This window comes from Epinephelus lanceolatus, chromosome 22 (genome assembly GCF_041903045.1).
Source record: "Epinephelus lanceolatus isolate andai-2023 chromosome 22, ASM4190304v1, whole genome shotgun sequence".
Classification (NCBI taxonomy): domain Eukaryota; kingdom Metazoa; phylum Chordata; class Actinopteri; order Perciformes; family Serranidae; genus Epinephelus; species Epinephelus lanceolatus.
The window spans coordinates 18,898,890-18,923,769 of NC_135755.1; the positions used below are offsets into that span (position 1 = coordinate 18,898,890).

At 40.3% G+C, this 24,880-nt stretch overlaps 1 protein-coding gene across 2 annotated transcripts in view; it reads right to left on the reverse strand.

The window, feature by feature from the left end:
• The window catches only part of LOC117245777 (diacylglycerol kinase delta), a 122,195-nt gene extending 109,861 nt beyond the window's left edge, over window positions 1-12,334 (reverse strand). For both annotated transcript variants that reach the window (XM_033609278.2, XM_033609277.2), the window contains exons 1-3: window positions 12,119-12,334; window positions 10,656-11,036; window positions 5,224-5,328 (exon numbers count right to left, since the gene is read on the reverse strand). In XM_033609278.2, the coding sequence (XP_033465169.1) occupies window positions 5,224-5,328; window positions 10,656-10,748 (198 nt within the window). In that variant the 5' untranslated portion in view covers window positions 10,749-11,036; window positions 12,119-12,334. The remainder of the gene's footprint in view (window positions 1-5,223; window positions 5,329-10,655; window positions 11,037-12,118) is intronic.
• Between the last annotated feature and the right edge of the window lie 12,546 nt (window positions 12,335-24,880).

Consider the following 24,880-nt stretch of genomic DNA (forward strand, 5'->3'; position numbering starts at 1 on the left):
TTTTGGTGCAGCCCTGCTAGCACTGCACTTGAACACTTGTTGGTGGACGTACTGCAGTTTTGGCCCTGATTTTCATACTGTCAGTGTAGTCCCTGGGATGCCACCTCTTCAGGTGATTTTCCATTCTGGTTGGCACCAACCGACGATATATTTTGCAGGCTATCTTTGTCCGTGCATCGTCACCTTTCAAGTAGCCAAACCACTACCAAATTATTGACGTTGTGTAACCTTTTTTATCCAGAATTTCGTCCATTTTTTGAGGATAACACAAGCTCTTCTTCAGCTTCACCACCGCTTTGCTCCTCACTTCCACTCATTTTCCCCTCTTTTTGTTGTGTCCACGCTACTTTCGATTCCCCCTAACATCGGCACACACACCTCAGCGTAAACTTTGCAGTGAAAAATGGGCATGTACAAATGAGTGCAGATTGACTGACAGCTGTCTGTTAACTTCTGCTCCATGACCCGCTGTTTGGATCTATCTAGGTCTATCCTGACTATAGTGTATCATCGTCATCGACATACATTTTATCATTTTATCGCCTAGCTTCGACCTAGCTGAAATGCACTTATCCATCTTAAGACATGCCAGGCTGTTCTTCTGTTTTGTAATAGGACGAATGCCTACAGAATCTACTAGTAATTATATACACAAAAAAGGGGATAATATTGGAGCTGATGTTACTTATAGTTTATTGTGCAATGGTTTTATTGGTCTGGCCCATCTCAGATCGAAGTGGACCGTATGTGACCCATGAACTAAAATGAGTTTAACACCCCTGCTCTAAACTATTACAGTAAATAAAGAGAACAGTCAAAGGCTCTTAAGATCAGGCCTTTCCATTACAGTAAATAGCACACACTATATGGTGCTAAATAAAGTTTAGTTTATCTCTTTCACTTCTTAGATGAGTCGTGTAGTTGGTGATTTGAATAGCTAAAATTAGAAACGGACTTCCTTTTTCTACAGTGGCCTGTGAACAATGACACTATCAGTGCTGCTCTGACGTCACAGTATCTGTTGCTCTCTTTATTTTAAAGGCATTTTAAGTTTGATTATGAACAGCTAAAAACGTGTATGAGCAGCTGTGCATGTTATGGGGCAGGTGGGTTTAATAGGCAGAATATAGTTGAGAAACAGACAGGAAATGGGGGGAGAGAGAGGATATGACATGCAACAAAGACTTGCATTGGGGACACTGTGGTTTACGAGGCCCTATGAGCATTTTCTTTTTATATCAAAACGAAACATAAGGGCTGTAACATGTGTCTTGTTTTCCCTGCAGGCAGGGTTGACGTCTCACAATGTCTGCCAGAACAAGCTGGTGCACGACTAAAAAGAAAACCATAGTCATACACAGTTCATACAATCACACACAGTTTTAGACCTCAGGTCAAAACCACAAACAGATCCTCACAAAAGACAGCAAAACAAGAACACACACGTACAGCAAATTAATCCCCAGCTGCCTGTACATCCAATCCAGTCGGCGGAGCTCACAGGCTGAAGTGAACAGAGTCGGACAATTAGCGAACCTCCGAGGTCACATTCACTTTAATTACAGACTATAAAACAGCAGCAACAAAACATTCACGGTGCCTTTCCCATACACCTGGCAGGGCAGGGTAGGGTTGGGGATTTTAATGTCATTTCCTGAAGGCTTAACATGACACAGCAAAAATAAATAAAGCAAGTTTAATGAACTTGTGCATCAATAAATCCACTTAAACCCCTCAAAAATTAATATCTGCTGTGAAGTCGTGGCTTTTATGCTCAAATCGAAAAGAATTAACTGCAAGGAGAGACTTCAGTGAGTTAAATATATTCTGCTGACGCCCCAGTATCAAAAAGCTTGTCTCTAAACCAAAAGATATTTAATTACAGCCAACACGAATGTCTCTAGAGTGACATGGAAATTACACGCCTCGTCTTCCCAGGGCTATCGCTGCATCTGTGTAATTATTTAGAGACTTATGGGTGAGGGACTGTATTCATCTAATGGTGTCAGGATGTCATGTCACACTTGATAAGAATTAGCACCTTCTTAGCAAGTGTGCCAACAGACTGCCGCGATATCAAGTACAGTAACACCAAATAAAGGGGAGGCAACACATGAGAGGGGGGTTGAGAGGCTGTTGTAGCAGCACACACACAGAAAACACCCCAAACAAACACATACATGAGCCCAATATACAAACACACACACACACACACACCAGTAAAGTCGTCACTCACCCATGTGTACCCCAGTAACAAAGGGATACACAAACACACTAATCCGCTCAGGCCATTGTTGTCACTACAGCGTAATCCTGGAGTCTATGAGTAGTTTAATCTAAGTCACATGACTGTAGGTACACACAGTCTAATCAACACACACACACAAAGAACTAATTATAGCATTGTCAGGTTTGATTGACAGATGGTGACTCTCCCAACGGCAGCTGCTTGTTTAAGCCAATAGGAGAGGAGCTGCCTGATGACATCATCGTACTGACACTGAGCTCTGAATACTGGTTTTATAAAAACTTTCCTGGACTTTCTGTCTCCAACATGCTTTCTATATTGGAGCAGCAAGTAACTGCATAATTGATTCATCAGTTTGAGTAATTTCTTAAGGAAAACAAGTCAAAATTCTCTGATTCCAGCTTCTTAAATGTAAATATGTTCTGTTTTTTTACTCCTGTGTGACAATAAACTGAATATGTTTGGGTTATAGACAAAACAAGACATTTGAGGACGTCATTTTGGTCTTTGGGAAACACTGATCGACATTTTGTTCACCATTTTCCGACATTTTATAGGCCAAAATCCCCCAAAAATTGACAGATTGACAATGAGAATAATCGTTAGATGCTTGAGGAATTCATTTAAAAATCCGACATAACATACAGTGTATGCCACTAGTGTTTTTGTTTCAAGGTTCACTGATGTTAATGTCAACTCTATTTTTGTAATTAAAAAAAAGAAAAGAAAATTAGTAACTTACTCATCTTTTTCAAGTGTAAATTTACTGCCAAATTTTGGTCTGATTTTAGGTGTCTTGATTTTCAAAAATCTGAACTCAATTTCAAGTTTTTTTCTTAAAGATGTCATCATACATTTTGAATATAAATTGTTATTTTTAATTTTTTTTTTTTATTTAAAAAAATCTTCATGATTTTATATATTTGTTAAACACTCCAAAAATGTAAAAAAAAAGATATATATACACAAAAAATAAAAAAAAATACTTAAAATGTATTCAATTGAATATACTACATTTCAAACATTTAAAACATATAAAATAATAGAATAAAATACTATGTATAATCAAAAAATTTACAAAAAATATTTTAAAGAGAAAAATAATTTAATGTCTGATTTACATTTTATTTTTATTTCTTTTCTTTCCATTCATTTTTTTTTAATCATTTTTTGTGTATGTCCTTTTTATTTTATGCTTCTTTTAGTAGGATTTGATTACACAACATTTATTAAAAAAAATACTTATCGAATTGAATATTATTTATTTCAAACATTTAAAAAATATATATATAAATAAAATACTATGCATATGTAAAACACTAACAAATGGGAATTATTTAAAAAAAAAGAATTTGATGTCTGGTTTTCTTTTTATTTTTATTGTATTTTTTTCCTTTCCTTTTTTCATTTATTTTTTTATCCTTTCTATTTCATTAATGAATGAATAAATGAATGAATGATCCAATTACACTTACATAGTTCACAACTTGCTTACAACTTAGACTATTAAAGTTTTTAAAAATTTAAAAAATAAAATCATAATTTTCTTCTGTGTGACTGATATAAACAGAAAAACAACTACACAGGTGACACTATAAAAGGTTAAACTATCACTATGTGGTCACAGCTTTCACCTGTATTTCTCTTTCCCCACTTCCTGCCTGAAGAACCTGAAACCATGGCAACCCTCTATAGGGTTCTTAAGCCCTTATATGGGCATGCACATCACCATCAACACCACATTACAATGGTGTCCGATGAGATAAGCCGATCAATACCAGACTGATATCCAATACCATTATCTGCTCCAGGAACACTAGTAGCATGATGGGATGTCGTCCCCATCACGACAGGGGTTCATGGGTAAACTGTGTTTCCTATTGATCGGCATATGATTTACAGTTGACGGTCAATGCCAGTAATGGATAATGATTTCAGTGCACACACACACACACACACACACACACACACACACACACACACACACGTATGATATTAAGTTGGACAGTTGTCATCTGTTTGTTTGCATTAGAAATAAAGCATTTCTCATTGTGGATATTAGCTCATCAATAACTAATGAGGCAGATTTGTGTGTGTGTGTATTTGCCAGTAAGAGGCTGATATCAAACCATCGATATCTTCCTGTAAAGCACAGTGCAGAGGCCAACAAGCAGCTATCACAGGTCTAATAAGACAGAGAGCCGTTACTGTGTGATTACGTCAGATCGGCTATCAGAGATTTGAACACAATTCGTCATCGCAGTGGAGGTAAGAGAGGAAAAGGACGCAGCCAGGAAGTGGGCAAGGCATGGGAAGGAAGTCAGCAGACACAGGCACATCAGATAAGATTAAGGTCTGATTTAAGCGCTGATAAAGTTACACCTGAGAGGGAGGATCGAACGCAGAAAAGACAGATCACGTGATGGATCCTTCAAGAGGTTGCCTAATGCAGAAAACACATTAAATCGTTTTTTAAAAAGCATTGTGACAGAAGAGTGTAAGGCTTCAGATAAAGGCAGAAGTCCTTGAAATGGCTTCAAATCCAAATGCACACGCCCATTCTTTGGTGAGATGTTTAAATCTTAATATTACCTCTTAAATAAATGAGCAGCTCAAAGGTTTAATCAGGGTCTCAGCGTGGCCCTGATGAAAAATTCCACGACTTCCCCAACTAAGTTAATAAGTTAAGAGCACGTCCATGAATCTTAACATTTTATCCCTCCCTGGGTTGCTAATGTCGCTTTTTACCTTGAAGAAGTCCTGTTGTAATATGTACAAAGTTAAGAAAAGCTCTCAAAAGAGATACAATGCTGCAAAAATGGAAGAAAAAAAAATGCTGAATGCCAACAGGATGGTGAAAGTATTACTTGTAAAATTCCTTGACATTACCCAACACCTCTCTAGGAACTGAGTTTAACGGGTTAAATCACACCTCCACACACACACACGTTCTCTTTCACGCCATCTTTTCCTACCTTGGCCCTTATCTGTCCCGAGGTCGACACTTTGCGGATCAACTTGTGCGACGTCTCTTCTTGTTCCCCATCGCTGTCTGATGATTCTTCGCCAGCTTCTCCAGCCTAGAAAACAAGCGGGAAAAGACAGAAGAATTATTCAAATTTGTTCAAATTCGGCGGCACAGTTAGTATTGTCACCTCACAGCAAGAGTGTTCCTGGTTCGAACCCAAGGTGGGGAAGCCCTTCTGTGCACAGTTTGCATGTTCTCCCTGTGTCAGGCGTGGGTTTTCTCTGGGTACTCCAGCTTCCTCCCACAGTCCAAAGACATGCAGGTTAATTGGTGACTGATTGTCTGTAGGTGTGAATGGTTGTCTGTCTCTATGTGTCAGCCCTGTGTTAGTCTGGTGACCTGTCCAGGGTGTACCCTGCCTCTCACCCAATGTCAGCTGGGATAGACTCCAGCACCCAAGCAACCCCGAACAGCATAAGTGGTTACAGAAAATGAATGAATTAAATAATTGTCAGATATTACTCATTTATAATATCTGGAGTCCTGTGAAGAACAAACTATCTGAATTTGAATTTTTAAAGTGTAGTGGAAAAGTTCAGCCATTGATTTAAGAGAAAGCAGTTTAACTGGCTTCATCTACATCTGTTAAATAATCTGTGGTTACCAAGGTTACTTTGTTGTTTACTGCTTTCAAACTACCTTTAAAACACTCTTATAATAGCTAACTAGCACCAACTAGGTCAAATTTAGACAAATCTGACTGACTAAGATCTGGTGTTCTACAAGATCTGAACTTTTGCAAGACTCAATAAAGTTACTTCAAAGCAAGGTCACAATTTTAGAAATACTGGGGTCATAATGTCAAGCAGCCCCTCCACTAGAGCTTTGATCAGGCTGGAAAAAAATCAGGCCCGACCCTATGTGAACCTGCATAGTCTCTGTCTAAGCCCTACCTGAGCCCGGACCACGACAGCAGTTTTGGGGTTGAGCTACATTGAAAACCTGAATTTCCACCGAAAAAGTACAAGCTAAATTCAGTTGAAGGAGACATCCATAAATAGTCACTCTGAGCTTCATAGCAGACTCTGGCACTGATCCCAAATTCAGAGCGTTTTGAAATACTTCCGTTATTCAGAGCACCAGCGACAGAGGCTCTGGCACTTGTGGAAGCAAAAAAGTCAAGGTCCCGAGCCGTGCCAGAAAGCTCGCGACCTCGCTCTTCTCTTCTCAAACGGACTTTCTTTGTCCTCCATTAGATATCAAAAACTCAAATACTCAGAGGTCAAAAAAATCACTGGAGACACGTAGAATCAGATACAACTGAGTTTAATGTGCTCGCAGGCAACAAACACATCACAACTCAATGAGTCAAGCTCCGGAGCAAGACTGAAATTTCTTTGTTTGCGCTCGCTCTTTTATCGTAGAATTTCTGCTGAGTCATCTCTTTTCCTTAATCTTCTCCACTGGGTGCTGATCATAAAGGTGTCACATTTCTGCTGAGTTTGCACTTTTTTAGTCCTTCCCACCATATCGGTGTCACATTTCTGCTGAGTTTGCACTTTTTTAGTCCTTCCCCCTCTAGGGTCATTATCAGGACAAACTGCAATTCCCCTAACTTTCCACTAGTGTTTTCTGAACCCATCCTCATGCTATTTTTAGAAATGATTCACAGTGAGTCCTAGGTACTTTTCCACCACAATGCTTAAGTGCTCAATGAGTGTGTGTGTGTGTCATAAGAATACATGAAATATTAAACCAGTGTGTAATTTGTCAGTTGCACAGATTATATTGCTTCAACACGTATCTTTTAAAGGTCAGTTTAAAGGTACAGTACGAACACTATAGTAAATATTACACTACACACTCTGCCTGAGGAGATGTCGAGATGGAGCAGCAGAGCACCTAGCGCAGTGAAAGTGAAACGTAGCTATTTGTTAATTCATATGCAAATAGAGAGTCGGCATATCCTCCTAAGACCCTGTGTGTACATGAGGACATCACATTTTGGGTTTACTTGACCTCGTCCTTCATTCTACTTAACTTAGACCTGTTGTCCTTGTTTGTGGACACTTCTCTGTACAATCTAGTGGTAGTAGGAGCACAATACACTAATCCACGTAAAACCAAGATGGCAGCCATCTCTGCTAAATCAATCTGCAGCTGATCCTGACACAAAAGTTGACAAGGTCCAAAACCTGATCAGATTGAACAGTTGAAACTTGTTTATTTATGATTAATAATGTTTGTAGTTTAATATGGCAACAGATTTGACCAATTTTAGCAACAGTAACAGGCTAAGACACTGTTAATTAGGAAGTACTTGTTTAAAGACATTGATTGTCTTCTCATTTGAGGACAGTGGGACTTTATTATCATTGACAATGTTTCCTTTTTTCTACTTAGCGGGTCCTGCTGATCCCAAATAGCTAAGAGTCATTAAAAATGCATGCCAAACATAAGTTCAGGTCCCAGGAGGATATACCCAATTCAATTCAAGCCTGAGGTAAAGTTGAGAAATTACGGCTAGGCCCAAACCCGATAGGTCAGGTCTGGCCCAATTGAGTTTTGGGCAGAAATCAAAGCTTTACCCTTAAAACCTTTGTCAAATTTTTTAGGAATTTTGATATTCTTGCATGTTTAATGGTCATCTGTTTGAGAGTTTAGCAACATGATGGTCTAACAGCTGTTTCCTCAGATTGTTCTCTACTCGACCAGAGATGAAATCTGTTCACTGTCAGATTGTTCCAATAGCTTCTGTATGTCTTCTATTTCTCTTGTGCCCTTTCAGTTTTCAAATTAAAAGAGTCACTGTCCAAAAACTGACTTTTGACTTTTACTTACAAAATGCAAACTGCACTTTACGTCCCTATATTTTCAACAACAAAAAAACAAGGACATGACCTCTGTGTCATCAGTGACAGCTAAAGCTAAAGACTCTTCCAAGAATTGGGAATCACTGATTGTCTGAAATCAACTTCTCCGCCATTTTGTACTCATGCAGCACTTGTACTGTACTTTCAAAGAAATACACAGCAACCACGAAAGATTCTTGACCAACATGCGTGTTCACACATTAACAGTGTCGTCTGGTTGCTTGACCTTGACTTGTTCATTCTGATGCTTGCAGTGTGAACTACTGAGTTACGTTCTGATGATTTATCACTTCCTGTCTGCTGAGAAGATTTGACTGCTTACTCTGATAGTAACGGGGCCGTACTGTATATGATAAAGATTTAGATGTCCAATGTTAAGACGCAGTTTAAACTGAAGCTGTGCTTTCAGTTTCAAAGGCATTTAAATGAATCTTATTTATTTTTACATGTAAATAAAAAAACAGTCTTGTGGACATCAGGGACAAAACTCAAACCGATTCTCACAAAGATATAATAATTTGAATTTAAGCTAGATTTAAGGCTTTTTTAATGCCACCTGGAATTTAGTTTAACACCAATTTTATAATAACAAAATTAAAGAAACTAAAAACAATAACCAACATTATAAGGTAAGGGACACATTTTCCAAATGTTTGTTGTAACATAAAACATGACATAGCAATTTTGTGTTTTTCAGGGATTCTTCTGCCTTGATTCGCACTGTGTTGAGTTTGAAAAACTTATGCATTGGGTCTTTTGATGGAGACCACTCTCATGTTTTTGGGAAATGTCAGGAAATAAATGTAACTGAGCACATACTAGGATATGAGGTTCCTAATAGTTGTTTGGTGCTTTATCTCTGTAAATTTTCTGAAGAACATGTTATTGCTAGTGATAGATATTTGATCAGATATTGCTAGTAGCAAGCAAGAAAGCTATCACTAGGAACTGGGGTAAAGACCACAACCAACAAAGAACCAACGGCTAACAATTGGGGAAGAACTCTTTTTAATGGAGAAACTGACACATACTGAGACTACAAGAAGCACAACTGTAAAGAAAACAAGACTCAAAAAGACGACACTGGACTGGAATAACAATCAATAGACGCTAATCCTTATGGCTGTAAACATGTGTATTTACCCAACCAGTTTTTGTTTTGTTAGCTCTTGTTACTTTTCAGTTATTCTGTAATGCTGTTGTAACCGACATGTCAGTGTCACAAAAATTGCTTTAATAATGATTTAGGTGACAAAAAAGAAAAACTTTTGCATAAAATACAAGAGCTTTGTACTGGTTTCAGCCATGCCACGAAATCTTGGTTAAATAGACTATTTTCGTTGAATTTGCTCTTTCCCAAGTCGTCCAGGGTACAGTGATAGCTAGCGAGCAGTCAGCGGATCCTCTGTTCTGAGCATCCCGGCCGCAGGGTGTCTACAGATATAACCAAGTTAAATTTGAGACTTTTAAAGACCTTTTTAATACCACCTTATGAAATTTAAGACCAAACCTGCAATGGAAATACACATTATATATATGTGTGTGTGTGTGTGTGTGTGTGTGTGAGACACACATGTAAGTACTCTTTCCAAGTAAATACACTGATGTCAGTTTAAAATTAACAGTAAGAAAAAATGACAACAATTGGGTGAGTCATAAATGCAATAAATTTATAATTGCAATTCTTCGGTCTGTCCAATGATTGTAAACAGTCATTGGGTCTGTCAGGCTGGAGGAATTTTCACGGTAATGTAAAATATTTCAGATCCATCGAATCTGAATTTAATACAATTTAAGACTTTTAAGGCCTTATATCAAGAAAACTTAATTAAAGACAATTTAAGGCTTCTTAATGCCTTATATTAAGAGAAAACTTAATGAAAGACAATTTAAGACTTTTTAAGACCTTATTTTAAGAGAAAATGTAAGTTAACAGTTTAAGACTTCTAAAGGCTTTATATAAAGAAAACTGAATTTAAGATAATTAAAGACTTGTTAAGCCCTTACATTAAGAAAACTTAATTTAAGACATTCTAAGACTTTTTAAGGTCTTTTAAGACATGTTATGGCATTTTATTAAGAGAAAACTTAATTTAACACAGTTTAAGGCTTTTTAAGGCTTTATAATAAAAACTTAATAAAGATAATTTCCCACTTTTTAAGGCCTTATATTTGGAAAACTTAATTTAAAGACATTTTAAGACTTTTTAAGGACCTGTAGACACCCTGGGACGGAAACAAAATATGTTGTTGGTACCACTATCCTGATATGCGTAACGTTAACGCAAGAGGCTTTTGGTAAATATATTTTAATAGATATCTTAAATAATTCTGAGATTTTGCAATACAGTGTCAAAAAAATCATAAAATCCTACTTCCCATGTCCTTGCAAGTTTCATAGATATGTGGAGGAAATCTGGCACCATAGAGCCGTCACCGCTTACTGTATGTAGCAGTGAAACCTGTGCCCATTGTTTGCACTTAGAAACTAAACCTGTGAGGTTTAATGACAGATAATAAGCCATATCTTTACATCAGAGTTAAACACAGATTAAGCAGGACTTACAATGTGGGTCCTTTCAGAGTCCGCCTGAGGTGACCCCAGCGGCTCGCCGTGCTCCGCCACGTACAGGACGTTGGGGTTCAGTTTAGACGCCATGACGAGCCGAGCTCACAGTCGAAAGCAAAAGGAACAGAGAGGGAGGATGAGAGAAAAAAAAAACAGGACAGAGAAGCAGAGAGAAGACACAAGTGTGAAAGAAATGGATGGAAAGTTTGCCAGTTGCAGAGGAGGAGGAGGAATTAAAAAAAGAGGAGAAGAAGAGTGGAGTTTGGCGAGGTGAAAGCTTGGCTGAGTAGAGGAAGAGAGGAGAGGATGACGAATGGGACAGCAGGCTCCGGGACGCCACACTCGTCCTCTTGCCGATCTCTCTATCCAGGGCCAACTCTGGAAAAGATGGAGGAATGAATTATTGATTAGGAGAGAAAAGCTCACTGGAGTTTTTTGGGAGGGTGGGTGGGGGGCTGGCGGCTCCCTTTGCTGGAAGTTATGGAACACATAAACAGTTCTGAACTCTTCTTCGACTATTATTCTCTTCTTCCTCATCCATCGCACTCTTTCAGTTGATGACAGCCACTTCTCCTTCTTGGTTCCTCTTTTCTTTCTTACTGTGGGAAGACACTGAGGTTTTTAACAGTTCAGCCCTGTGTGTGTTTTGAAACAGAGGCGGTGACATGCAGAGTGGCCCTTTAGGGCAAGTGACACAGCCAAAATCATAGTGATGATGATAATGATGATGATGATGAACGCAAATGGCAAACATGATGGTGAAAGGCGAACACAGAGGAAGGATGATAATGATGATGATCATATGGCTCATTAGAGAGAGACTCTCCTGCATCACACATGCAATATGGGACCATGTCACACTCATTAATGCACAGTGTTGTTTATAAAGTCACCCAAAAAGTAAATACATGTAGGCTGTGTGTGCGTGCAGGCGGGCGCGCACGTGTGTGTGTGCGTTTCCTTGATTACGATGTGGACACGTTATTCAAAACCCTGTCTGCATCTCACTTCGCCGCCGCCCCCGTTCACACCAAACTTGAGCACATCAATGTTAAGCACAGAGCAGGGTACAGAGCCAGCAGCGTGCACAGGCTGGAGGCTGTGGGTCTGTTGGATTGTGTCTCTGTGGCTCTCAGGTATTAAAGACATTAATGATAAACACAAGCGGATGCACAACAGGCTGTCGTGCGCTCCAGCCAGCCACAGCTTCATCATTCATTCCCGTCCACATCGCTGTGTTACTGTACGGCGGCGGAATAAAACGTCAATATTCAATTTGACTCGTGCATATTCGTCAAACGGGCTCAGCGGGCTCAGCTGTCACCAAACGCGAAAACATTTATAGGCGACCTGGACGGCCACCGTTACCGCGCGGCCACCTCCTCCTCCTCCTCCTCCCCTGCACAAATAAACCCCCTCTCTGTGCTCTCCTGTGTCGATGAAATATGGATATTATTTACCTTCGCGCGTTAATTTTGTCCTCCTGCTCCTCCACCGGACGGTTATCAGCGGCGGCGGCTCCCGCTCCTGTTGCCCGGCCTGGGTCGCTCGTTAGCCGGCGTTTAGGTGCTCGCGGTCAGCGGCGGCGGCGGTAGCAGCGTGCGGGTCTCTCCGGTGGTGCTCGCCTTGCAGAGAGAGACGCGGTCATACGCATAGCGTCGGAGCGGATCTGAATCAGGTAGGAAGAGGAGGGAGGGAGGTGGAGGAGGAGGAGGAGGAGGAGGAGGGAGCAGGGGCGAGAAGAGAGACGGAGAGAGAAAAAGAGAGAGAGATTTGAAAGCGGCCGTGTGTTGAGTCGCCTCCAGTCGCTGTTCCGAGGTTAAACGGAGAGCAAATAACGCGCACACGCACGCATGCGCGCGCGGGAGAGAGCGCGAGAGAAAACCACAGGCCTGATATAAACACAGAGACAACAGTTACCAACAAGATGCTGACACTGAGAGAGGAGACAAGGAAGTTTGGAGACTTTTATAAATTAAATTCTGAGCACTTAACAAGATGAGTGTTGGATTACGGCGCTGCTTAGCATTGATTTGAAAAGTTAAAATCGATTAATATCATATTAAAGTGTTTCTTTTTATCGAGGTACTACCTCAAGAAATGCTGGTGTTAAAACCCTGGCTCTCAGTGTATTAATGGACGTGGAAAATTGAATCTGAGGGCACATTAACACCAGGATAGTCTGGGACTCGGTTCAATTGGGCGGGGAGTGCCGAAAAATTTCACACCTACATTTGGTTCGGTTCACTTTCACACTGCACTTTTTAAAGCGGACTAAACCCCCTGGACAACGTCACAAGGTTACAACAGTTGCTCCTTTGGGGGCGGTATTGCCCGAAACGACTGCTGACCTCTGAACTTTGGTTCACTTCCTCTCTTTGGTTTGCTGGATAGTCCGTTTGCATTCCCCACTGTAAGCGAATCGCACCAGAGTTCACTTGCAAGTGAACCGAGACCCCCAGTTTTCAAGCAGACCAGGCTTCGCTCGTTTGGTCTGCAACTTCACACCACTCCAAACGAACCAAACTATCCGTGGAAGCAGACCATGGTTCGTTTAAAGCGGACCAAATAGCACCAGTGTGAATGCATCCTAAGACCATGTTAACACGAAAATGATCCGCTGAAAACAGATTTGTTTCTCAGTTTCGTTTTGAAAAAAGTTCCACGTTCTGACGGCAACATTTTGATAACAAGGATGCACAAGGATCTGCAAAAATGACCAAAAACACTGTAGTACACATGCTAGGCCAGTAGTTGGTGGTGTGACTTTGTATGTAATGAAACAACATGCGCCTACGCACATGCGCTTCCTTCTACAAAGCGGTGACGTATAAACAAACAAAATGGCAATGGCATGAATGTTTGTCTGGACGGACAACAAGGTGGAGTTGCTACAGTAAATCTATACTTTGCTGGAGAAGCATTGATAAATTCAGTAGGGTGAGCAGCATCAACAAAGCTTTCCACGTCCACATACGACGTGCAAGGTACCCTGAGTGCGTTGTTTGTTGACGTTCTGGGACATGGTGTCAACTTCTGTCTGTTACATGTATTGTCTTCTTTCAAGATACATTGACATACAGTCTCTTTCAAAATAAATGCACCACATTGTTTTTTTTCCTTTAACAACAAACACACTTGGTTGGGTTTAGGACAAAAAGAACAGGGTTTGGCTTTAGAATCTTACAGGATGCAAACACCATTCTCTCTGGTGAAAGTCAGTGTTTGTCGGACACATCAACCACCCCTCCCGCCCGACTTTCGTTGGCTTAACTTACGTCCATGTCCCGCCGCGTTTCCCCCTTACACCACTGGGTGCCGTTAAACTATAACAGCAATTGGCTGTGTATCATGCCAGCATTAAAGGATGCCTTTTTTTGTTGGTCCCCCCTCTGTTGGGGTACCTAGCACACAGATCAGGTACTAAAAGGTGGAGCTGTGAACACTGCAGTCTGTTGATTGGTCAATAGAGGACAGTCACTCTGCTCAGGGCTGAGCTGTGGCTGGTTTTCGCTAGTTCTAGGCCCTAGCCAGACCATATATGGAGTGTGGACTGGTAGCCGAAGAGGTACCAGTTCACCTCCTGGGCACTGCTGGGGTGCCCTTGAGCAAGGCACTGAACCCCCAACTGCTCAGGGTGCCTGTTCATGGACAGCCCCCTCAATCTGACATCTCTCCATTTGCATGTATAGGTCTTTTTTGTGCATGTGTGTGTATTTCGGGCCTCTGTATCTATGACAACAAAATGAAAAAAAAAACAACAGAATTTCCCCTCTGGGATTAATGATGAATATCTACTATATTCTTCTTCCTCTGTAGTTATCAACCAGTGAGACCGTAGGGGCATGCCCCCCTCTGATACAATTCCTGGCCCCTCCTCCAGCCCCCCATTGCGACTTAAGGCCTGAGTTGTCATCGGGGGATCCACAGCCCCTAAGGTGTCCTAAGGGTTATTGCAGGGGGGGCTCTAAATGATTGTTTGGTCATAAAATTTGTTAAGCTTTTTTCTTTTTCACCAATTAAGATCTTAACATTAATCCAACATATTATTAAAAAAAACATTTCATTTAAAGAGCAACACAGAGATCCAGAGTGCACTCTGCCAATGATCGCAAATTCAGAGCACTGTTGGAATACTCCATCCAGTACTTCCGTTATTCAGAGCACCAGAGACAGAGGCTCTGGCACTCTGTCTGAGGAGATACCGAGATGCAGCAGCGCGGCACCTAGCACAGTGAAAGTGAAACGTAACCATTTGTTAACTCCTATGCAAATAGGGGATCAGCATATCCTCCTGAGACCCTGTGTCTTCATACGAGGACATCACATTTTACTAACACATTTTTAGACCTGTTGTCCTCGTTTGTGGACACTTTTTTGTGCCATCTAGTGGCAGTAAGAGCTCAATACACTAATCCATGTCAAGTCAGTCTACAGCTGATCCCAACACAAAAGTGGACTAAGTCCAAAACCTGACCACATTTGATCATTAAAACTTTATGATAAATAATGTTTGTAGTTTGATATGGCAACAAATTTGACCAATTTTAGCAACAGTAACAAACTAAGACACTGTTATTTAGTAAGTACTTGTTTGAAGACATCGGGACTTTATTATCATTGACAGTGTTTTCCTTTTTTATACTAATCAGGTCCTACTGATCCCAAATAGCTAGGAGAAATTAAAAATGCGTATAAAACAAAAGTTTGGGTCTCAGGAGGTTAAATTTCTTTGCTATTGCTTGTAAAATACTGGGTACTTTTACCTCTTTTGGCCTCTTAAAATAGTACAAACGAGATTTGTTTGAAGTGAGCACAGGCCACAAATCTCTTTTGAATGAATAAAACAGCTTATGGGCCAAACCGGAGAGTAGGTGGATTCAAATCTCATGGCTTTTTATAGTTTGATTTTGCATGCAAGAGATACACAGTGCAGAGGAAGCCCTGCTGCTGCTGCTGCTGGCTCAAATCTAGTGACACAACATTCCTCTTGCAGGTCATAACACATGAATTTAGTCCTTCTGCCCAGACTTGCTCTCAAAGTTTGTTTCTGCACTTATGAATCTGCACTCTTAAATCTTGACCCGTGGACTGATTTGTGCTCGGACTTCAGCTCACTCAGTGGAGTTGTTGTTAAGGAAAAGTCCACATCTAAACATGGATAGAGCTCCATCAGGAAGGGAGAGAAACATCCACATTAATAAGGGAGGGGGAGAGCAACATTTGCACACTGACACAGATACAAGGGCAGAGAGACAGATATACACATGCACTGACACAGCACACACACTGGCACCGCTCAGTGCAATAGTAATTTGTTTACAGTTGATTAAATATTCATGCTGAATTAGCTGTGAGCCTGCCAACAGTCACTTCATTTACACCATGTGTACGTGTGTGTGTGTGTGTGTAGATGGATGTGTGTGTGTGCCCTTCTCAGTCTCCCTCCTCCCCCTGTATTTGTGTGTGTTTTCGTCAGGTCGTACCAGTCGGCCCGTGGTATGGAAAAGGTGGTACACGTGCACAATAGCGGGTGTGCACACACCTCCTGGATTTCCCCGCCGATCAGGTGATAGTGTTACTGTATTCAGGTCTTTTTCTGCAGTTGCCCTTGACAACAGTGGGAAGGAAGGGCTAAAAGATGGAGCAGAGGGAGGAAGGGAGGGAGATGACCAAGGGTGGAAATTCCATCTGAACAGAATACACTGCAAAATAAATAAATAAAAATTAAATGTACGGCTGTAAATAAAGGTTATTTTTCAATTACGTTCTCTATGAAATGTTTTTAAAGGAGTTAAATATCAACCCAGTTTACCATGATTCCAAAGTGATGTCTTCAGGTGTCTTGTTTTGTCCAAAAATGTCCAAATATATTCAATTTACAATGATATAAAACAGAAAACTGCAGCAAATCCTCACACTGGAGAAGCTGGAATCATCGAATATTTGGCGTTTTGCTTAAAAAACAGAAACAGCTTAGTCGACTAATGATGGCATGTACAAGGTTGATTTGACAGTGTTTTTTGGCATATTTATCTCAGGTTAAGTTACATTTCTATTAACTGTTTTCTCTGTTAAACCGCAAGATGATTGTCGCACCTCAGCAGGAGGTAAATGAAGTGTTTTCTGTAAATTTCTTTTACCCTCAAAACCAAAGACATCACAATATTCCTCAAATCTGACAAGGAAGGAAAGACAGAGAAGGAAAACACACACACATATACACACCTCCTCTTAGCTCTCCCAGGGAGCTCCTCGCAGGTTGTCAAATTTCCTCTCTTCCCCATCCAAGCGTTGCACAGCGGGAGCTGCAATCACAGCTGAGCAATAAAAGAAACTGATAACAAAGAGATAATTAACGGCTCCGTGTTACGTATCAAACTGAGGGCAAATTACTGCGCCGTCATTATCATCATGCAAACACGAACATACTGTCGCACATCCTGTACTAATCTTTCACAAGTTGTCCCCGTTCCCACCATATTTATCTCCTTAATAATGTGCCGTTAACACATTGCAAAAATATCCTTGTTACTGCTGCTGTTTGCAGGGAAAATAAATGTTATTCAGTTGGCTTAGTTGTGTGAATGCAACACTTTGAGTCACACAGCTAATCTTCTACGGTGGTCCCTCTTTACTCATTATGTTCACAGCCGATTTCGGAGTTTTTGGTTGTGTGTGTTCAATTGTAACCTCCTTTTTTCTTTATTAAATTCATCTGATTGGTTTCCAGTCATTACAACATGCTGCTTCAGTGACAAGATATGCTGTTATTAGTCATATTTGGGACGTATGTGTTTGCTTTAGAGCTAGATGAGAAGATGACTACCAATGGTGTGTCTCAAACCACATAGGCTACTTCCGTATATGTAGTATACTGTGTGTACTATACTCATTGGCATAGTGTGCAAATTTCAACAGCGTAGTGTTGTCTCAAACCAAACACAGCCATTGTGCACTCACCGGAAATGACGACCGCAAATTAGCTAGTTAGCAAACTAGCATTAGCATTCGCGTTATCGTTCGCAGTACCAAATCATTACAGACTGCTAAATTAACCTAACAAACATACTGCTGGCTCATACCCAACAACAGTACAATGCAGTGACGTTCACGGTCACACAGTCCTCGGCTGCTATTTCCAGTTTGAAAAGTGGTCCCTCCCCTTCTGCTACGTAGCCAAGATGGCAACCATTGAGGGCGGGAAGTGTCCATAGTTCCACACTCAACTTTTTGACAGTTTTGAGTGCACCATCCGGGTAGTCATAGTGCACTGCATTTTTCCATTAGTCTCATTGTGAACACACTTATGCAATCAAATTATTAAATGTAGGCCTAAGTACAGTACGCAATTTGAGACACAGCACAAGTCTGTGTGGTAATATGAAGCTACTGCTAGCTAGCTTGCTTAGCTTAGCCTAGCTTAGCTTAGCTTAGCACAAAGACCAGAAAATATGTCGTTTTTACACTTTTTGCGTTTGTACAGATTGATCAACAAGACACGTTAATAAGTAAATTTGGATGGTGCTAATAGGCATATTGCTGCCTTAAAATGGGGTTGTGTTTATCGTGTTAACAACAAAGTCAGTATGAACACCCCATTTGTGATATTTACAACCTCCAAAGCGAAAATTTTCTGAAAGCTCAGAGTTCATGATTTGTGACTTGCTTGCCATGGGAGCCAAGATAGTACATTGTAATTTGAGTTGTATCAAGTATTGAGTTTTTCTTTGGAGATGTTGTTATTCTCAAAGGCCTCATCTTTTCCTTCTGTTGTGCCTTTGCATTTCCTGCATTGACCCACCCGTTAGCTTACTAAATATTTAGCCTTTGTGGCCTCTCAACGCTGACAGTATCATCAATGTTGCCATTGTCTGGCAGCAATACTCTCAACCGCTGGAATGCCAAGCGTATTGTGTACACGACTTCCCATGTCGTAACCACAAGCTCTCAAGGGCTATTTTAGACCTGCATATGTCACCTTCAGACAGAGCCAGGCTTGTTGTTTCGGGGTCATCCCTATGTTTCAAGGGTTCTATGTTTCCCGGGTTCTATGTTCCCCACTTACCACCCAAAAAGGTTCCATGTTCCCCACTCAACCAAAAAGGGTTCTATGTTTCCCTCTTGGTTGAGCGGGGAACATAGAACCTTTTTTGCAGGGTTAAGTGAGGGGGAACTGCCCATTGGTTCGACTGCCCATTGTTCCGACCATATTAAACTCATTGTTCCGAAGTCCGTTCTGAAATCATCATGATGCCCTGTGGTTAAGGTCTGGTTAGGTTTAGGCACAAAAACCACTTGGTTAGGGTCAGGAAAAGATCATGGTGTGGGTTAAAATGAAAAAGAAAGTGACAAACTCATAAGCCATGAGCCTGCTCCGCCTCAAGCTGGTCGCGGCGCACCATACGCCCGCCGCGAGCCGCTCAGCACCGCAGACAGTCGGACTAATGGGATGTCGAACCAATGGGCTGTCGAACCAATGACATGGACCCAAGTGAGGAACATAGAACCCGGGAAACATATACGCTCCCGCTGTTTCCCCCTGTTTACAGTCTCAATGCTATGCATAGCTAGCTGCTGGCTGTAGCTTCATATTTAGCTCGTCTGGCTTTGTCCAGAGGTGACAAAATCTACCTATAACAACCTCATTATTCATTAATTATCAATTTAATGTAATTAAACCTCTTTTGTATTTAACCTGTACCAAAATAAGAGTGTAAAAATGACTTTCAGCTAAGCTAAGATAGCTAGCTGCTAGCGCTAGCTTCACATTGTATGGTTCAGCGTCAGTGTTTTTTCACTTGGCCAGTCGGGTAAATGGGGCAGAAATCTACATGCCCAAAGTCAAATTTTAACTCACACTAATACAAATTATGATTTATTTTTTAGTAGCTATCAAATATCAACAAAGGCTAAAGTTAACTGTCATGAAAAACTACCCTTTTTTATCCAGGTTTTACATTGTTAGAGTTTTGCCCACATCCTTTAATGCCAACCAACTAAACTCCTCTGTACAGCATGCACTTCAGCTCATAAACCTTCTTTTTACCTGCCGCCATTTTCTTGTGCCTCATTGGTGCAAGAAACAGAGTTGACAAGGAAGTATGATAGCTCACTCCCTCGCTATTTCCATCAACAGCTCTGGAAAAAATAATGTGTTTGATTATCTTTTACCACTTGATCAGGAGAGTAATTTGCTGGATTTACTAGCCAGACATAGCATTTTAATTGCCTGGGCAGTTGGGCAATCCTTATTGTTGAGCGCTGTACTGACTATAAAAACATGTGGTGCATCTTCTCAACTAACTCTGCTCGATTTCAGTTCGATTTACAACATGCAGCCTTTCTCCCCCTTTCAACCTTTCCTGTCTAGTGAGGGCACAAAAAAGCTATAAGAATAATCTTTATGAAAGTCAAACTACTCCTTTAAAGTCTCTGCCCAAATCACCACTGGCCTAATATAACCTACACCAACAGGGCCTGTCTGATGTTATGAGACAAACTCACTGACACACATCTCATATGGGAAATGCCCTAATCCCAGTCCTAATCTGTCATTCATGTTTCATCACCCACAACCAAACAGGCTCCTACACAGATACCACACACACACACACACACACACACACACACACACACACACCCGAAACAGCACAGCGAATGGTTACATCACATCTTAAAATAAGCCTACACACAAATATTGGAAATGAGTCATTTAAGAGCGTTCACAGATGTCAGCAGCTATTTCTGTCTAAAAACAATCCGTACATTCACACAGTCACTACACAAATGAATCTATCTTTTTCCATTAGTGATAAATTGAGTTAGTTTGAAGCCAGAGCAATTTTTGCTCAAAATTAAAAGAGGACAAAAGCATGAAAATGACTTCCCCTGAAATAAAATTGTCCTTCTTGAAGCTCTTTGTTCACAGTCACGACTCCCTGAAAGAAAACTCTTTGTATTTACGACCAGTAAATCAGACTTAGTCTGTGTGATATGTGATACCGAACCAAATTTACAGAGGTACAAACATGGCAAAATCAGGGTTTTCTTTTGAAGTCAAGCTTGTTACAAAATAAGCCACTGTTGGCGCAGTGATTTTGGGATCTTACAAAGGTTTACACCAAAATAATTGTGAGGGTTTGTGCTTTCAGATACATTATCAAGGTTGAGTGAGAATTCAGCTGACAATTACATTTTGATTGGCAATCAACTATAACTGAAATTACATTGATAAAAACAGACTAAAACACTTTTTCAATACATGGCCAATATTTCAATATTATAATATTTCCTGATGCTGTCTTTTCTTCCTTTTGAGCATAAAAAACTATCAACAATACTTTGATAAGAAGAAACACATTTTGACTATTTAAAAGGATGACTAAATGTGACCTAGTTGACCTTTAATTGTTTTTGAAGTGACCTCTTCCTTAACCCTGAGACACTGCAGGTTCACAGTCTTGGAATTGTGCTTTTAAAAGGTCGCTAATGGGTCGGGGCAACATTATTTCAGCTGATTTGCAATCGACCTGGGAATTATTGATCAGGCAATTAGAGGAGTTGAGGAGATAAATGAAAAGATAAATGGCGCGGCAGTTATTCCACATCGCCACTAATCTGGGATCAGGCATGTCACACTCAATCCTGCGTCTTTAACCATTAGCTGCCTGCATGATACAGTCTGAGCAGAGCAGTTATATACCGGTACCCTGCTCTGTCAATGTATGCACCATGTGTTACTATGCTGCCACCTAGTGATTTATTCGTCCATTAAAAGAAAAAAAAAGGATGTAGAAAATGAACCTGAAGTGCAGAGGATCAGTGTGACAGAAAAAGGGGGAAACGACAAGAGAGGCCAGTTATTGGAGGCATGATAAGCAGTGATAAAGTCAAATGATAAGCTCTTTAAGAGCATCAATTATTGAGTGTAGTCTGCGATTTCCCCTTTTATCAGTGAGAGCGGGTAATCACTGGTAACGCTAATGAGGCGTGGGATGGGAGGAGGGTTGGGAAAAAGAGATTTAGAGCAGCAGGGGGAGAAAGAGACTTCGATGGGGGTAAGACAGGTCAGGGAGGGAGACAAAGTGCCTCCTGAAGAGAGAAGAGGGTGAGACGGAGAGATTAAAGGAGAAGATAGCGACAAAGAGGGAGAATATTCTTTAATTATTCAGTGTCACGTCTGTCTGGGATGAGGATTAGAGAGATTTGCCACATCATTCTTTTGGTTATCTGAAAACTCAAATATCATCTGGGAAAAAAGCAAATTATTGTAATTTATTCAAATGTTGTTGCGCTGAAATGCTCGTGTTGTAAGGACTTGATGTGTTTTTTTTCTGATGTATAATCAATTTGCACTATGTGGCACAATCACAAATGAGTCTAGCACTGTTAGATCAGTCCAACCTGTATATTATTATTATTTCTTATTATAAGAGTGCAGAATTTGCTGTTTTGGATTGAAAAATGGAAAAATGCAACAAATGGCTTAAAGGAATAGTTTGAAAAGTTAAATGGGATAATGCCACACTCATGTCTGTACGCTAAATAGTTGGAGCCAATTAGCTTAGCTTAGCATAAAGACTGTAAATGTGGAAACATCTAGCCTGGCTCTGTCCAAAGCTGAGTTGGAGTGTGACGGTATTTTATCCAAACCAGATTCTTAACCTTGAAAACAGCAATGGACAAAATAGTCAAGGTCCATTTAGTAGCTGATCTGGAGCTTTTGATCATATTCCATGATTTACACTTTTTTTCGGAGCACTTTAAGGACTTCTTGTCCATGTTGGCTTCAAAAAATGAAAACTGAAGAGACTGTCCTTCCCAAAAAACGACACCGGAAATCGTTTGTAAAAGCAGCACCCATATTTACATTTATTGTTGGGCAGTGACCTCTAGTGGTTGTAGTAATTTTGACAGGAGCAAAGGGGGAAGTCAGGTGGCGTCGTATAAAGTGCGTCAAAGTCCACTTAGGTTTGAGATCAAGATGGATGGATGGGTCAAACAAACACAGGACTTTGACCCAGAGAGCTGCTGTTTGTGTCCCATGTGAAACAAAAAGTCAACGCTGAGTTATTTTGAGTTACGTAGCAGCAAGGAATGTTATGTATATGACATCATTTACATAACGTAACTAGGGATAAGCAAGTACACCATTATCTGAATCAGTATCTGTATCTGTTCAATCAACTAAATTATCTGTATCTTTTCAGCCAACTAAATTATCTGTATCTGTATCTGTTCAGCCAACTAAATTATCTGTATCTGTATCTGTTCAGTCAACTAAATTATCTGTATCCGTATCTGTTTAATGAACTAAATTCTTTGTATCTGTATCTGTTCAATCAACTAAATTATCTGTATCCGTGTCCATACTTGAGATGGGCTGTAAGTGGGTGGGGCTTAACCCAGCAATGGGTGGGGCTTAATCCAGCAATGGGTGGGACCTAATTGGAATTTGTTATTTTAAGCCTGTAATTGATATATATTGATCAGGAGTTGCTAAATTTATTATTTATTCAAAAATTGTTAAAATAATAGCCTCAGAATTGAGCTTCAGATAATTTTTGATCACAAGATTAAGAGACTGGACACAGCTACCAAAACGAGGATTTTCCTTCATCACAAGGACTGATATTGACACATTTTACTTGGATGATATTCGTACTTGTAAAGAATGTATTATCCGTACCATGGTGATGTAACTTGTGGGTTCCACAGGTTGACTCGCGAGTCAAGCAATTCAGATAAGTTTGTTAGAAAATATTGTGGGCGCAAAGTCATTAAGTGATAAAGTGTTCTGAATAATCATTAATAACTTATAGATACATTGTGCAATAGTCCACCTTCCACCTTCTTTTTCCATCTCTCTGTCTTTCTCACACACAGCAAGCAGCTTCATCATCAATGCTTCTGCGCTCAGGGTTTCCATTATACAGTTTTTCACCTTGAAAATCTGTTGAAGCCTGACATATTTAAATCTCACCAGTCATAATGTCTGGCAAAAAATAGTTCTCTCTGAGAATATACAGGGCAAACACCGTGTCCTAACAGCAAGCAAGTAAGTGTCTCTCTGTCCACACTAAATCCATTTTATATGCACTTCTGTTACATAATGTAAACAAACCATTGTACCTATCAGCTGTGGGCTCATGTAAACACACCCTGTAGGATATCAACTGTGCATCAGAGATTGTACTTAAGACGTAACCACTTAATGTAAAATATACTGGAAATTACATACTGGTGCAATATAGCTACCAGCAAGTAGGATGTTATTATTGTATATTGATCAAGTCGCAGTCTTAAAGAGAAGGTGATTTTCTCCATACAGTGAATGTCATTAATAATTGCAATCCAGTCATCCTTTGAACGGGTGCTTGCCTGTAGCCACCTCCATGTGATGGCTTTCTTACTGTACATATTGTAACTGAAGTAATGTTACATACATAAAATCAGTTACATAACAAACACATTTATTTTAACCAGAACCACAATGTTTTCCTTAGCCTGAGTAGTGTGGTTGCCTTCTTCTGCCACTCTTATATATAATACTAATCAGATATGGTGGTATGGGTTGGAGGACTTGAAACTGAAACATCTGCAATCATATGACAACTGGGAAAACTACATCTGCTAGGTAAGACTGTGTACGATCCAAAGCTCCAGATCAGCTACTAATTGGACCTCGTGGTGAGATTGTTTTATGAGTTTAAGAATGAGAAAATGAGTGATAGACAGTCCTTCGTGTGGAGAAAAGATGACAAGGAAGACAAAAAGGGGGAAAAGGAGAAGAAAGGATGCATGATCAAACATACTGTAAAAATGCAGACGAAAGAAAGACAGGAAAAGAAACTGAGAAACAGACGTACAGTATATAGAGAGACAAAGGAAGATGGAAAAAGTAAAGTGCCTTCACTCCTCTGCGATCTATTGAAGCTATAAATACCACTGTGGAATACATAGATCAGGAACATTTGAGTCATCTGCCATTTGAAGTCGAGCCTAATGCAGGAGGCTTGCTTTGAACAGCCTCAAGTGCCAGACTGCACGTCAAACTTTAATAGCTTTGACTGCATATTACAGGTGAACACAGCGGGGAAAAATGAGGCGAGTGCACTGCGTGACGGAGCCAATTTAGAGGTCAAAAACAAGCAAGCATGAGACGGACATAACGCATGCAGACACACACACACACAAGTGGGAAAACAAAGAGGCCATTG